We start from the raw sequence: 14,091 nt of genomic DNA, 5'->3' as shown, positions 1-14,091 counted from the left end.
TTTCGGCGATTTTCGGCCCCCGGCCGCATGAAAAGCCGTCCGACGGCTGCCAGAAAATTGACCCCTATGACTCTGTTTATGCCTGAATGATGGTCGTACTCCAGGGAAGATTCATTAAAATCACATTTATGAGCTTTCATCCAGTGACTACAAGTTAGGTTGTTTAAAACTCTCACCCATTTGTAATTTTAGTTTTTCTTCTACCAAAGGTTCTCTAAGATATCAGGTTCACTGTAAATTCTATAGTCTCCGCACACTCATTTCTGGAACCTGTGGATGATGAGGTCAAAAGGGAATTCATTTTTGATGAAGTGGATGGTGGATTAGAAAACTGTGCATTTGCTTTTGGAATTTGAATTTGATTCAGTGCTGATGAATAGGGTGAATAGTCTCCATTTCCTGATTACTGTGAGGGCCCAAAGTCAGATGAACTTTCATAGTGATCTGGAGTGAATCCACAATTAATTTTTGGCTAGTTCGAACAGCATTGGTATATTGAATCATAGTGCTGCACAATGGTTCATGGAAATGTCCCATTGGTGCAGTAGAACATGTTCTCCCAAGGCTGAAGTCAAATCATACTGTTAGAAGAGGATGGGGTAGATATTATGAAGGATATCACTGAACTAGTGCAGGACATTCTGCGAGGGGAAGGAGAACAGCCAAAAGTCATGCTTCATGGTGGAACCAATGACATAGGTAGAAAAAGGATTGAGGTCCTACAGGCAAAGTTTTAGGAGCTACAAAAAAGATTAAAGTACAGGATCTCAAAGGTGGTAATCCCTGGATTACTCCCAGTGCCACATGCTAGTGAGTACATAAACAGGAAAATAGTGCAGGTGATTGCGTGGCTGGAGAAGTGGTCTAGGAAGGAGGGCTTCAGATTCCTGGGGCATTGGGAACAGTTCTGAGGCAGGAGGGACTTGTACAAGTCAGACAATTTGCACTTGAACAGGGCTGGGACCAATTTCCTTGTGGCAAGGTTAAGTAGTGCTCTGGGGGAGGATTTAAACTAATTTGGCAGGGGGAGGGGCACCAGGAAGCAGCAGTAGAGAGGAGAGACAAGGTGCAAAGAAAACTAGGAGGGACAAACAGCAACAGAACAAAGAATAGTGCAGAAGAAGCAGGAATTAGATGGTGGAAAAAAGCAAAGCAGGCTAGCATGGTGTTAGAATGTATGTGTGTTAATGCAAGGAGTGTTGCAAATAAGGTTGATGTGCTACAGACTCAAGTTGCCACATGGGATTATGATATAGTGGCTACAATGGAGACTTAGCTTAAACATGGGCAAGGATAGGAACTAAACATTCTTGGTTACAATGGGGGAAAAATTCAGTTGTTTGCGCCTCCCGTTAGCACCTTAAGAGGGCGCCAATTGGGGTGCAAAGCAACTAGAGGCCAGGCGCGGCGATGTTTGTGCCGCTCGCGAAATTAACTAGACATTTTGCAGCGGCGCTAAACACTTCCGCCACAATGTCCTGTGCCGGCAGATTGTGACATCATTCGAGTGCGCAACACCCCGTTAGCACCCCGGACCGGATATTGAGTGGCGCCCCCTGCCTTACCACCTGCCGCTAGCAACTACAGGTTGAGGGGAGCGTTATGCTGTCAGAAAGGGACTAGGGGAGCGCTATTTAAAGGCGACCGCTTCCTGCCTTTTTTTGTCCGTGACATTTTTGCACCACGCAGTCTGAGAGAGAGAGAGAGAGACTTCTGGAGAGATTCAATGCTGTGTGAAGGAGTTTTGAGAACTGAGCAGCACTTTGCAGGTTTATTTTGATTTGCCCTTCCTTGCTTCGCCAGCACTCTGAGGTAGCACCTCACTCCTCGGCGTTTGCACCTTAAGACAGGTGTGAAGCGCCTGATTTAGCGCTCCAATCACCTCCAGGGGCAATAAAAGCCAAATTTGCTGTCAGAGGCGATAATTAGCGCCAGGCGCCGAACTTTGCACACGGCCGACAACGGCGCCCCAAATGGGGCGATACTGAATTTTTCCCCCAATGTATTCAGGAAAGATAGAGAAAGAAAAAAGACAGGGGCCTAGAAATTGGGTTGAGGCGCCAAAGTGGCGCCAAGTTCGCCTGGGCGCTGATTTTTGCGCAGCGTTCAGAGCATTAACGAGTGTCAGAAATTCAGTTTCAGCGCCCCTAGAGGGAGACGGGGCAAGGCTCGAGGTGCTCCGTGTCCCTCTTAGGGTGCTGAAACTGAATATCGCAGCGCAACGTGCCGCAGCGCCACATGCTGCGGTACTGCAGGCCTTCCTCCCATTGTTAAGGGGGAGGGGCCTGCAACAGCGCGATCCCTGATCGTGAGTGCCGGCAAAAGAGCCTGGCACCGAGGAGAAGTGCCGGGCTCTCGGGAAACAGCCGGCAATGCCGCGGGGCGGGGGGGCGTCAGGAGGCCGGGGACGGAGGTGCTGGCAGGCGGCCACCGGAAAAGGCAGCCGCCCCGCACCTCCATCTTAACTTGCGCCACTGCCAGCACAGCAAGGCCCCGTGAACCGGGCATGGGTAGCAAATGGCGCTACAGCGCCGTTTGCTACCAAATATCACGATCGGGGCGCTAATGGGGCACTGCGCACACCGATGACGTCATTGGTGGCGGCGCAGCGCAACAGGCTAACGCCACCATTAGCGCCCCCCCTGAATATCACGGGAGGCGCGGACAGTGGCGCTACAGCCACTGACTGCCCTCTTTAGGCGCTAATAGGTGGCGCTACATACCCAATTTCTCCCCCAGGGAGTTGGTGGCAGTATTGATTAAGGATAATATTACATTTCTACAAAGAGATAATATACTAAAGGGTTCAAAGACTGAATCCGATTAGAGTTAAGGAACAGAAAATGAGCTGTTGCATTGCTGGGTGTTTACTATAGATCCCAAAATAGTGAGAAGGAGATAGAGAAGCAAATCTGTAGGCAAATTTCAGAGCAATATAAAAATAATAGAGTAGTAATAGTAAGGGTATTCAATTACCCTAATATAGACTGGAGGGAAAACAGAGTAAAGGGCAAGGAGGGTGAAGAATTCCTAAAATGTGTACAGGAGAATGTTCTTAATCACGTTTGAGGCAGGAGAGATTGAGTAAACTAGGCCTGTATTCTCTTGAATTCAGAAGAATGAGAGGGGATCTCATTGAAGCATACAAAATTATTACAGGGCTTGATGGGGTGGATGCTGGGAGAATGTTTTCCTTGGCTGGGGAGTCTAGAACCAGGGGCCACAGCCTCAGGATAAAGGGTAGGCTATTCAGGACTGAAATGAGAAGAAATTTCTTCACACAGAGGGTGGTGAATCTTTGGAATTCTCTACCCCAGAGGGCTGTGGAGACTCAGTCATTGGGTATATTCAAAACAGAAGTCGATAGATTTCTGACTAGTAAGGGCATCAAGGGCTATGGCGATAAGGCCGGTGGATGGAATTGAGGCAGAAGATCAGCCATGATCTCATTGAATGGCGGAGCAGGTTCGAAGGGCCGAATCACCTACTCCTGCTCCTATTTCTTATGTTCTTGTATGTTCCTAGCCCAACAAGGATGGAAACAGTGCTGGATCTAGTTCTGGACAATGAAGTAGGGAAAGTGGAGTGTGTTGCAATTGGAGAACATCTGGGTAATAGTGATCATAATATAACGATTTAATTTAAGAAAAAATCTCCAACAATAATTAAATTCTGAAGGAATGAGACTCCACACTTATAAAATTATATTTTCAGGACCAGAGAGGTTGTTAGGTAGTAATTAAGACTTAGCACGCCATTAAAAATTCAATTAAAAAAGCATGTTTAGTGGGTAAATAGTGGGTAAGTACAACAACTTGATGTCCTTCATGTATTTCAATGTCGAAGTACCGGTGTAGCAAAGCTTGTGGAGGAGCACAGCAACTTCCAGGTTTTCGTATTTAACTGCACATGTACGGACGCCAAAAGTTGCTGTCCAATTTACTCCATAATAATGGTGAGCGCTGATAGCATCAGCATTATTCTTACCGCAAAATCCAGGCCAATAGCAGCTAATGAATAGCTCTAGATCTAAATGGGGGGCAATATTTGAAAATGCTATCAATAGAGCTATTCAGATACAAATTGTAGAACCTACAAACTCTAAAATAGGTAAGAGGACAATGGAAAGGTGAATTATGGATAAGAGCAATGACATACTATCCAGGATGAAAACTCGTCGCGGTATCCAGAGCCTTGCCTGATTTACCTTTAGGCAGGGCAGGAAGAAACTTGCAGAGCCTTTCCTCAGGTGTTAAATGAAGTTGGGTTGAGTTCATGGTGGAGAGGATTGTATGTGCTTTGTGGAAGCAATAGGCTTGTTCGGCCAAATGCCTTTCCATGCTTTCTTATTGTGCTCATGACTGGCCAATGATGTATAAGTTGGATAAGTACAGTGTTATGGATGTGGGCAGGGCAAATACTCAACATTTATACACCCTTTAGGGAAAAGCAGATGGAGGAGAACGTGGAGATAGAAAGAGATTTGTGCATTCTTGTGCATACATCTTTAAAGATACATGAGCAATGCCATGAAGTGATAGCTGGAGCAAATAGAGTGTTGGAGTGTATCCATAGCACAATTGAATACAAGACGAGGCATACAATGTTGTCCTTGTACAAGACCTTGGTCAGGCCGCACTTGGAATACTGTGTCCAGTTTTGGTCTCCTCACATGGTGGGTGATAGTGAAGCTTTGGAAAGGGTGCAGAAGAGGGCCACTAGACTAATTCCCAGTTTAAAGCATCTTAGTTATCAAGATAGGCGAAAAGAGTTGGGACTCTACACTTTAGAGAAGCATAGACTTAGAGGTGGTCTGATTGAGGTTTATAAGATAATGAAGGGAATAGATTGTGTTCCAGTTAACAGTTTGTTTCAATTAAATAGGCTAGGGAGGACCAGGGGTCACACATTTAAGTTGTATAAGGCCAGATCTAGGTTAGATGTCAGGAGGTGGTTCTTTTCCCAGAGAATAGTGGATCAGTGGAACAGGCTGCCACCTCATGCGGTGGATGCTGATTCGCTGAATTCCTTCAAGCGAGAGCTGGATTTGTTTCTGGCTGGGGCGGAGATCACCTCTTACAGAAGTTTGGCACTGTAGGGAATTCAGGGCCAGAGTGACCTCCCGGACTAGTTTCAATCACCTAAATGGGTCAGAGAACAATTTCCCAGATGTTTTACCCCCAAATTGGCCTGGGTTTTTTAAACTGGTTTTTCACCTCTCCTAGGAGGTCAGATGGTTTCGGGTGGGGTGCAGTGTATATATTGTGATACACAAGGTATCGCAATTGTGTGGGACAGGCTCGATGGAGCAGGGGGTCTTTACCTGTCTGTCATTGTTCGTATGTTCTTATTTTTGTAACAGTAGCACCTCGTAAACTATATTAATGATACGGTCACCAGATTGAAATGGTCCTCAATTTCTCTGCTGTAGCTGAATGCAAAAGATTAAAATATATTGCATCGACAAAGGGTATGGAATAGAACATCTTTTTATTCCACCACATTTAGAAAACTAAAAGGATGCATTTATTGCTACTGAATTTTTAAAAAAAATATAAGAAATTGGATTGAACAATGCTGTCTTCTCAATTCATTTTCACACTTATATAAACAATTCAAAGAAAGAGCAGGACAAATTGAACCATGGATATTTCTAATGCAAATGCCTTTATAAAATGATTGAGCAGCAGTGTATGGTTTATTTTGAGGTAGAAGTGTTCTGCTGTCTGTAAAGTAATTTGCAATGGGAACAGAACTGAAACAAATGGCTTTTGTACACAGATGGAAGGCTGGAAAGATTACAGTGCTGTACTGGCTCGTTGTCTAAATGAAAACCATGCATTTTTTTCAGAGTACTTTTCTCAACACTTAGGAGAGTATGAGAATGTATTGGCAGCGCTGGAGGATTTGAATATTTCTATATTAAAGGCAATGGACAAAACAAAGAAAGTGAGTACAACTCCATATTATTTTATATTTATTATTTAAAGATATTTGGTGAAATAGGTTAAAAAGATTTTTAAATCCAAAATCTTATGCCATTTTGGCCAGTGTGGCATTATAGTCCCAAAATTGCAATACAATTTAGGGCTGATGATGGCTATAAAATGATGGCTATACAATCAGAAGCACTGTGATTAGGGTGCGCTAATCTCTACAACCAGTTCTTTGGTCTGCACTCCATAGAGTGAGACTCCTCACTGGAAGTTTATTCTCGCAATTTAAGCTCCAGTAATTTTTACTACACTGCAATACTGTGATGTTGCTGGTGCTTCCTCAATTTAAAAAGTGTCATGGCTGCGAAATCACCTCCAAGCAGTGATTCTATATCATAAACCTGTGGGGGGGCCAATTTTAAGGGCGCTTGCCGAGTGTAAACAGGTCAGTAACAGCCACAAATGGTGCTGGGTCACTTACTGTCCCGACTTACGCAAGCACTCAAGCTGCTTGCATCGTGGGTAAGGTCCTAAGCTGGGTGGCTGGAAGCCCCTTGTAATATGCAAATTGGGTTCCTATGACATACATAGGACCTCAATTGCAATTTTGAAGTAAAAATGGGTGGAGCGTATCAGTTGTGAACGGCCTACCCAGCGGTCCTTAAGGTAGCTGCTGGAGACCGCACGGAAAATAACTTGTATTTTTGTGGGGCCAGGAAAACTTTGGCCACTGCTGGCTCATTCCAAGACCCCTCCCTGTAATCGCTTCCCCCAGGCTCTGACAATCAGCTAGCTCAGCATGGAAACTGACCAATTTCCTGACCTCACAAATGACAAGTTACCTTGGAATGCTGGTTTGGCGCCTACAACTCACCAGCAGTGCATCTAAATGAGGCCCAGGTCTCTAAATGGTTTGGATCTCATGGCTGTAGCAAGGGATGAGTGGTGGGCACCTCAAGTTAAAATCATCCTTGTGGTGTGTACACCCCTGCCAGATTTCACCTGAAAATACACCTTTATTGGTCAATCTCTGCCCACACTATTGCAAATCGTTCCTAGGGCTGCACCAATATTCCCAGTATAAAGGCAGTATTAGTTGCCAGGATATTACTTTCTTTCAAAAAATTATAATAGATAGATAAATTACAGGCATATTTAAAAAAGACAAACTAACATATAACACTAAGGCTAGAAATTCATTTACTTACTGCCACTCCGTAGCGCCATGAAATGGCGATAAAATGGCAGCCACCGCTCTTTCACCAGCTGGTGGCAGGTCCCGCGACAGCCGCCATATTCCTCTCCCTCTTTGCGCTGCTGGTAACTGGCAATGCCTTGGGATAAAAATGGCGGTGTGGTGACATCAATCAGCGTACAAAGCCAACTTAACATCACCAATGTGAACTTCGGCCCTAGCGCTGGGTCCTAAGCACACCAGGTTGACAGTGGCGATGTCTGCAGCTCTTAAAGGGACACACACATCATTCAGGTAAGTTTGAATTTAAGGGTTTGGACCTTTTTTTGTTGTTGATTTTATTGAAGTGGTGGCTTGGTGCAATAGATGTGAAAAGTTTTTTAAGTGTGCAGGGAGTGCTGCTGGACTCTTGCAAGGGCTCGGATGATAAATGAAGGCCTTTGAGAAGACAGAACATGATGCAAATACTCAGCAGGTCACGCAACATCCGTGGAGAGAAAAGCAGAGTTCACATCTTAGGTCAATATGCTGTCTGACCAACTGAGTATTTCCAGCATTTTATGCTGTCATTTCACATTTACAGCATCTGCTTGCAGAGAGAAGAGGAAGATGCCGAAGAGGAAGAATCGGACGGAAGTATGCATTCCAGACAGCCCCTTTGTGGCTGGGATATCCGGGATGGAATCATCCGCCTACAGTCCCACTGGCTGGGAAGGCTGCCTCTTCTTGTTGACCCACTGGCTGGGCAGGCTGCATTTGTTGGGTGTGTGAAATGAGGCAAGCACAAGGGCAGAGTTGTGCTGACAGGAGGGTGGGAAAGCAAGAGGTGCATGCCAGAAGGAGGATAATGTACAAGGATACCTGCACCTTGTATCCTTTCAGCCTCACCGCTGGCCAAGAGCTCTACAATGACCCTGCCAAGAATGGCCTGCACTATCTCCTCCAAGGGGGTGAGGTGAGGCTAGGAATGGGAGATGTGCCTCATCATTGGTGCAGATTGTTGGTAGGTGAATGACTGGGGGTTGTGCATTGAGCAGTGTGTGAGGCTAGTGGTGCAGTTGGTAGGAGACGGCTTTTGAAGATGCATTCACTGACCTTGACCAGTGGTCTGAGGTCATGAAGCTTCTTTGGGCACTGGAGCCAGGTGGTGGGGGTGACACTGCTGGCAGTGACAGCCTCGGTGATGTACTCCCACATCGTTCTTTCTGGAGGGCCTCCTGGCCCCTGTGGGTAGAGGGCCGCTCTTGCAGTGTTGACCCCCTGTACAATTTCTGGAGTGCTGCATGTGAGACCCTCAGTGGGCCCCTTCCCTGGCTTGCTGAGCCATTTGTGTTAGTGCTGAGGCAGTTTCCCCATTTGTTGAGGTTAGGAAAGTAATTCAGCTTTAACAGCTGCATATTCACATTTGGAACTTCTTTTAAATATTGAATATTTCTTAAAACACCGAAGGGCAGAAAAATGTATTGATTCACTGCATTTCATTTTGTATTGCTTCAGTGTGCATGGCCCCTTTAATTCTCAGACCTCTTTATTGCTCACAATTCCTTGCGAGCTCCACAGCTTCGCTCACAGATGCTGTGGGAAGTCGCAACGCCAGTCCTGGACAGAAACTTCATCCCGGATCCCTCCAGCAATGTCACCAGGACAGCGTTGCATGGAAGGTGAGCGCTGCGCCACCTATCTCCATACCCCCCAGACCAATTTCACTCGGTTAGCTTTGCGGCAACACAAATTCCCCCCCCCCCTAGTGTTTTGCACTTTAGCCTAAAATATTAATGTATAAGTGTAGGAACTGTTAAACACTTTTTATTAACCCTGTAAGTGCTGATGACTAGTTTACTGCTCAGGGTGTTGTGGGGTTGTGGGAATACTCTTTCAAGTATTGATGCCGAAAAATTGATGTGAATGTATCCATGGTAAAACTAAGTCAATCTTCTAAGTTTGAGATTTGATTGGCTGAAAAATAGCCAGGAAGGCTAATTTTTCTAAAGTTGCTTCCACCTCCAAATGATCATAGATAGTGCAGGATAATGTTATGGCCCACCACACCATCTAGTACCCTACCAAGCAGGATTGATGGTCTAGTCCAGCTCTATATATTAGAATCCACAGAATTGGAAAGGCCAGGGAAAATGAGAGATGAATTCAAGGAACAGTGTTGCATAAGAATTAATTCTCACCCAACTGTATGTACCATTGACAGTCACACAACAGGTGCGGAAAGATAGTCACGGCATCTATATATTGCCAGTACATGGATGAGAGTGTTATTCTAATGGTGGGAAACCTATTGGATGTATAACAACAACAGCAACTTGTATTTATATAGTAACTTGCGTAACAAAACAATATTTTAAATGTATAAAATGTAGGTAAGCATTACAGACCAGTCACGGGAGTGATCCACGTATATATCTTCACCTCTCCAAATTAATCGATATAAAAAGGTTATGCACTGCAGGCTGCCTAAACTCAGTACCAGCTGAGTGTGAATAGTTTATCCAGGGTGAAGATATAGCATTTTTAAACAAAGTTGAGATATTCCATATTTAAGCTTGAAAAATAATTCAAGCTATGAGAATTTTTTAATTATCTAAAATCTTAGGAATCTGTACTCTGAAAACAGTGAAAGAAATATTTCTCCTCAGACCTGTCACTTGCTGGTATATGATAGGACATTTCCTAAAGGGCAATGAATCCCTAATATTAGGTGCCTCTTTACCAAGAATGTTAGCTCAAAGTGTTGAAGTGAGATTTGAGTGCAACACATGAACTAATGAATATGCATATATATTATATATATATATTACAGAACATACCCATAGCTAGGTAATTATGTAGGTAATGATTATGAGGAATGTTCAAACTCCCGTGTTAGCATTTTTTCAATTTATACAAAAATATGTGACCTTGGCTTTTGCTTCTGAACAAAGCCTTTACACCAAGACATTTAAATAATGGGTTAAATAATACATCCTTGGATTAGGTCAACTATAGCCACCTAAAGAGTTCTCAGAGAATAATCCTTTGAAGCTGGTCCTGGGTTTTCTGGTCCTGGGTTTTCTATTTCCACAGAGCAATGTTTTGGACATTTTTGCTACTTTAATAAAGAGCTCGCCAGGGACTGCTAATGATATCTTTGTACAGATTTAATTTAATTAAGGGAGAATTTGTTTTTAGTTGAATCTATTTTTCTCGCAAAGAAATTGGTAACTTACAGGAATATAATTTTGTTAATATTTTATCCAAGAGGAGGGTTGCCTGCAGCAAAATAATCTGAGAAAACTTTATGTATTCTCTTATGACACTTGTCGAAGTACAAAACACATATTAGGAAGGAAGGCACTTTGAAACATGAAGTTAAAATTGAAGGCTGGAGGTCAGAATGATGGAAATTGAAATGTATGGGTTGGGTAGAAGGAAGGGAGAGTGAAAAGAGCCTGCCCCCCACCACCCACCCACCGAATAACAGAAATCGTGGGCCCCTGAATATAAAACACATGACCCCGCTGAATATACAACACATACTCCCCCGCTCTCCATGAATATACAACGCATGCACCCTGAATATACAACACGTGCCCCACTGAATATAGAACACCGCACCACAAACATGCAACACATGGATCCTCCGTGAATATACAACACATGCCCCCATTGAATATACAACACATGCCCACCCTGAATATAAAACACACGCCACCCTGAATATACAACACATGGTCTCCCTGAATATACACCACATGGCCCCCCCGAATATAAAACACATGCGACCCCCCTGAATATACAACACATGACCTCCTGAATATACAACACATCTCCCCCCGAATATACAACACATGCCACCACTGAATATACAACACATGGGCCCTTTGAATATATAACACATGGGTCCCCTGAATATACAACACATGGGCCCCCTGAATATACAATATATGGGCCCCCTGAATATACAACACATGGTCCCCCCTGAATATACAACACATGCCCCCTGAATATACAACACATGCCCACCCTGAATATATAACACATGGGTCCCCTGAATATACAACACATGGGCCCCCTTAATATACAATACATGGGCCCCCTGAATATACAACACATGCCCCCCTGAATATACAACACATGCCCCCCTGAATATACAACACATGCCCCCCCGAATATACAACACGTGGGCCCCGCTGAATATACAACACGTGGGCCCCCCTGAATATACAACACGTGGGCCCCCTGAATATACAACACATGCCCCCTGAATATACAACACATGCCCCCCCTGAATATACAACACGTGGGCCCCCCTGAATATACAACACGTGGGCCCCCCTGAATATACAACACGTGGGCCCCCTGAATATACAACACATGCCCCCTGAATATACAACACGTGGGCCCCCTGAATATACAACACATGGGCCCCCTGAATATACAACACATGCTCCCCTGAATATGCAACACATGCCCCCTGAATATACAACACGTGGGCCCCCTGAATATACAACACATGCTCCCCTGAATATACAACACATGCCCCCTGAATATGCAACACATGCCCCCTGAATATACAACACGTGGGCCCCCTGAATATACAACACATGCTCCCCTGAATATACAACACATGCCCCCTGAATATACAACAGTTGGTCCCCCCTGAATATACAACACATGCCCCCCAGAATATACAACAAATGGGCCCCCAGAATATACAACACATGGGCCCCGCTGAATATACAACACATGCCCCCACCTGAATATAAAACACATGCGCCCTCAGAATATACAAAACATGCCCCCCCAGAATATACAACACATGCCCCCCTGAATATACAACACATGCCCCCTGAATATACAACACATGCCCCCCTGAATATACAACACATGCCCCCACCTGAATATAAAACACATGCCCCCCCAGAATATACAACACATGCCCACTGAATATACAACACATGCCCCCCCTGAATATACAAAACATGCCCACCCTAAATATACAACACATGCCCCACTGAATATACAACACATGCCCCCCTGAATATACAACACATGCCCCCCTGAATATACAACACATGCCCCCCTGAATATACAAAACATGGGCCCCCTGAATATACAACACATACACCCCTGAATATAAAACACATGGGCCCCCTGAGTATACAACACATACCCCCTGAATATACAACACATGGGCCCGCTGAATATACAACACATGCCTCCGCCTGAATATAAAACACATGCCCCCCCGAATATACGACACATGCCCCACTGAATATACAACACATGCCCCCCTCTGAATATACAACTCATGCCGCCCCTGAATACACAACTCATACCCCCCTGAATATACAACACATGCCCCCCTGAATATACAACACATGCCCCCCTTGAATATACAACACGTGGGCCCCCCTGAATATACAACACGTGGGCCCCCCTGAATATACAACACGTGGGCCCCCTGAATATACAACACATGCCCCCTAAATATACAACACGTGGGCCCCCTGAATATACAACATATGGGCCCCCTGAATATACAACACATGCTCCCCTGAATATACAACACATGCCCCCTGAATATACAACACATGCCCCCTGAATATACAACATGTGGGCCCCCGGAATTTACAACACATGCCCCCAGAATATACAACACATGCCCCACTGAATATACAACACATGCCCCCCTGAATATACAACACATGCCCCCCCTGAATATACAACACATGCCCCCCTGAATATACAAAACATGGGCCCCCTGAATATACAACACATACACCCCTGAATATACAACACATGGGCCCGCTGAATATACAACACATGCCCCCGCCTCAATATAAAACACATGCCCCCCCGAATATACAACACATGTCCCACTGAATGTACAACACATGCCCCCCAGAATATACAATACATGCCCCTCAGAATATACAACACATGCCCCCCTGAATATACAACACATGCCCCCCAGAATATACAACACTTGCCCCCCAGAATATACAACACATGCCCCCCAGAATATACAACACATGCTGCCCTGAATATACAACACATGCCCCCCAGAATATACAACACATGCCCCCCAGAATATACAACACATGCCCCCCAGAATATACAACACATGCTGCCCTGAATATACAACACATGCCCCCCAGAATATACAACACATGCCCCCCAGAATATACAGCATATGCCCCCCTGAATATACAACACATGTCCCCCAGAATATACAACACATGCCCCCCGGAATATACAACACATGCCCCCCCTGAATATACAACACATGGGTCCCCAGAATATACAACACATGGGCCCCCTGAATATACAACACATCCCCCCTCTGAATGTACAACACATGCCCCCTCTGAATATACTATATATGGGCCCCCTGAATATACCACACATGCCCCCTCTGAATATGCAACACATGCCCCCCCTGAATATACAACTCATGCCCCCCTGAATAGACAACTTATGCCCCCTGAATATACAACACTTGCCCCCCCTGATTATACAACTTATGCCCACCCTGAATACATAACTTATGCCCCCTGAATATACAACACATGACCCCCAGAATATACAACACATGCCACCACCCCCGAATATACAACACTTGGTCCCCCAGAATATACAACACATGCCCACCTAAATATACAACACTTGGTCCCCCCTGAATATACTACATATGGGCCCCCTGAATATACAACACATGCCACCCCCGTGAATATACAACACATGCCCCCGCCTGAATATAAAACACATGCCCCCCTGAATATACAACACATGCACCCCCTGAATATACAACACATTCCCCCCTGAATATACAACACATACCCCCCTGAATATAAAACACATACCCCCCTGAATATACAACACATGCCCCCCCTGAATGTACAACTCATGCCCCCCTGAATATACAACACATGGGCCCCGCTGAATATACAACAAATGCCCACCACC

At 44.9% G+C, this 14,091-nt stretch overlaps 1 protein-coding gene across 1 annotated transcript in view; it reads left to right on the top strand.

The window, feature by feature from the left end:
• Positions 1 to 14,091, top strand: part of necab1 (N-terminal EF-hand calcium binding protein 1) — a 438,822-nt gene that overhangs the window by 198,059 nt on the left and 226,672 nt on the right. Inside the window, exon 5 of the mRNA XM_085992697.1 lies at positions 5,852 to 5,949. Coding sequence (XP_085848823.1) covers positions 5,852 to 5,949 — 98 coding nt within the window. The remainder of the gene's footprint in view (positions 1 to 5,851; positions 5,950 to 14,091) is intronic.

Source organism: Somniosus microcephalus, chromosome 7, assembly GCF_052327205.1.
Source record: "Somniosus microcephalus isolate GS21.2 chromosome 7, FLI_Smic_1.0, whole genome shotgun sequence".
In the NCBI taxonomy this organism is placed as follows: Eukaryota; Metazoa; Chordata; class Chondrichthyes; order Squaliformes; family Somniosidae; genus Somniosus; species Somniosus microcephalus.
Note: the sequence above shows the minus strand (reverse complement) of the source record. Positions and strands in the feature narration are given on the sequence as shown.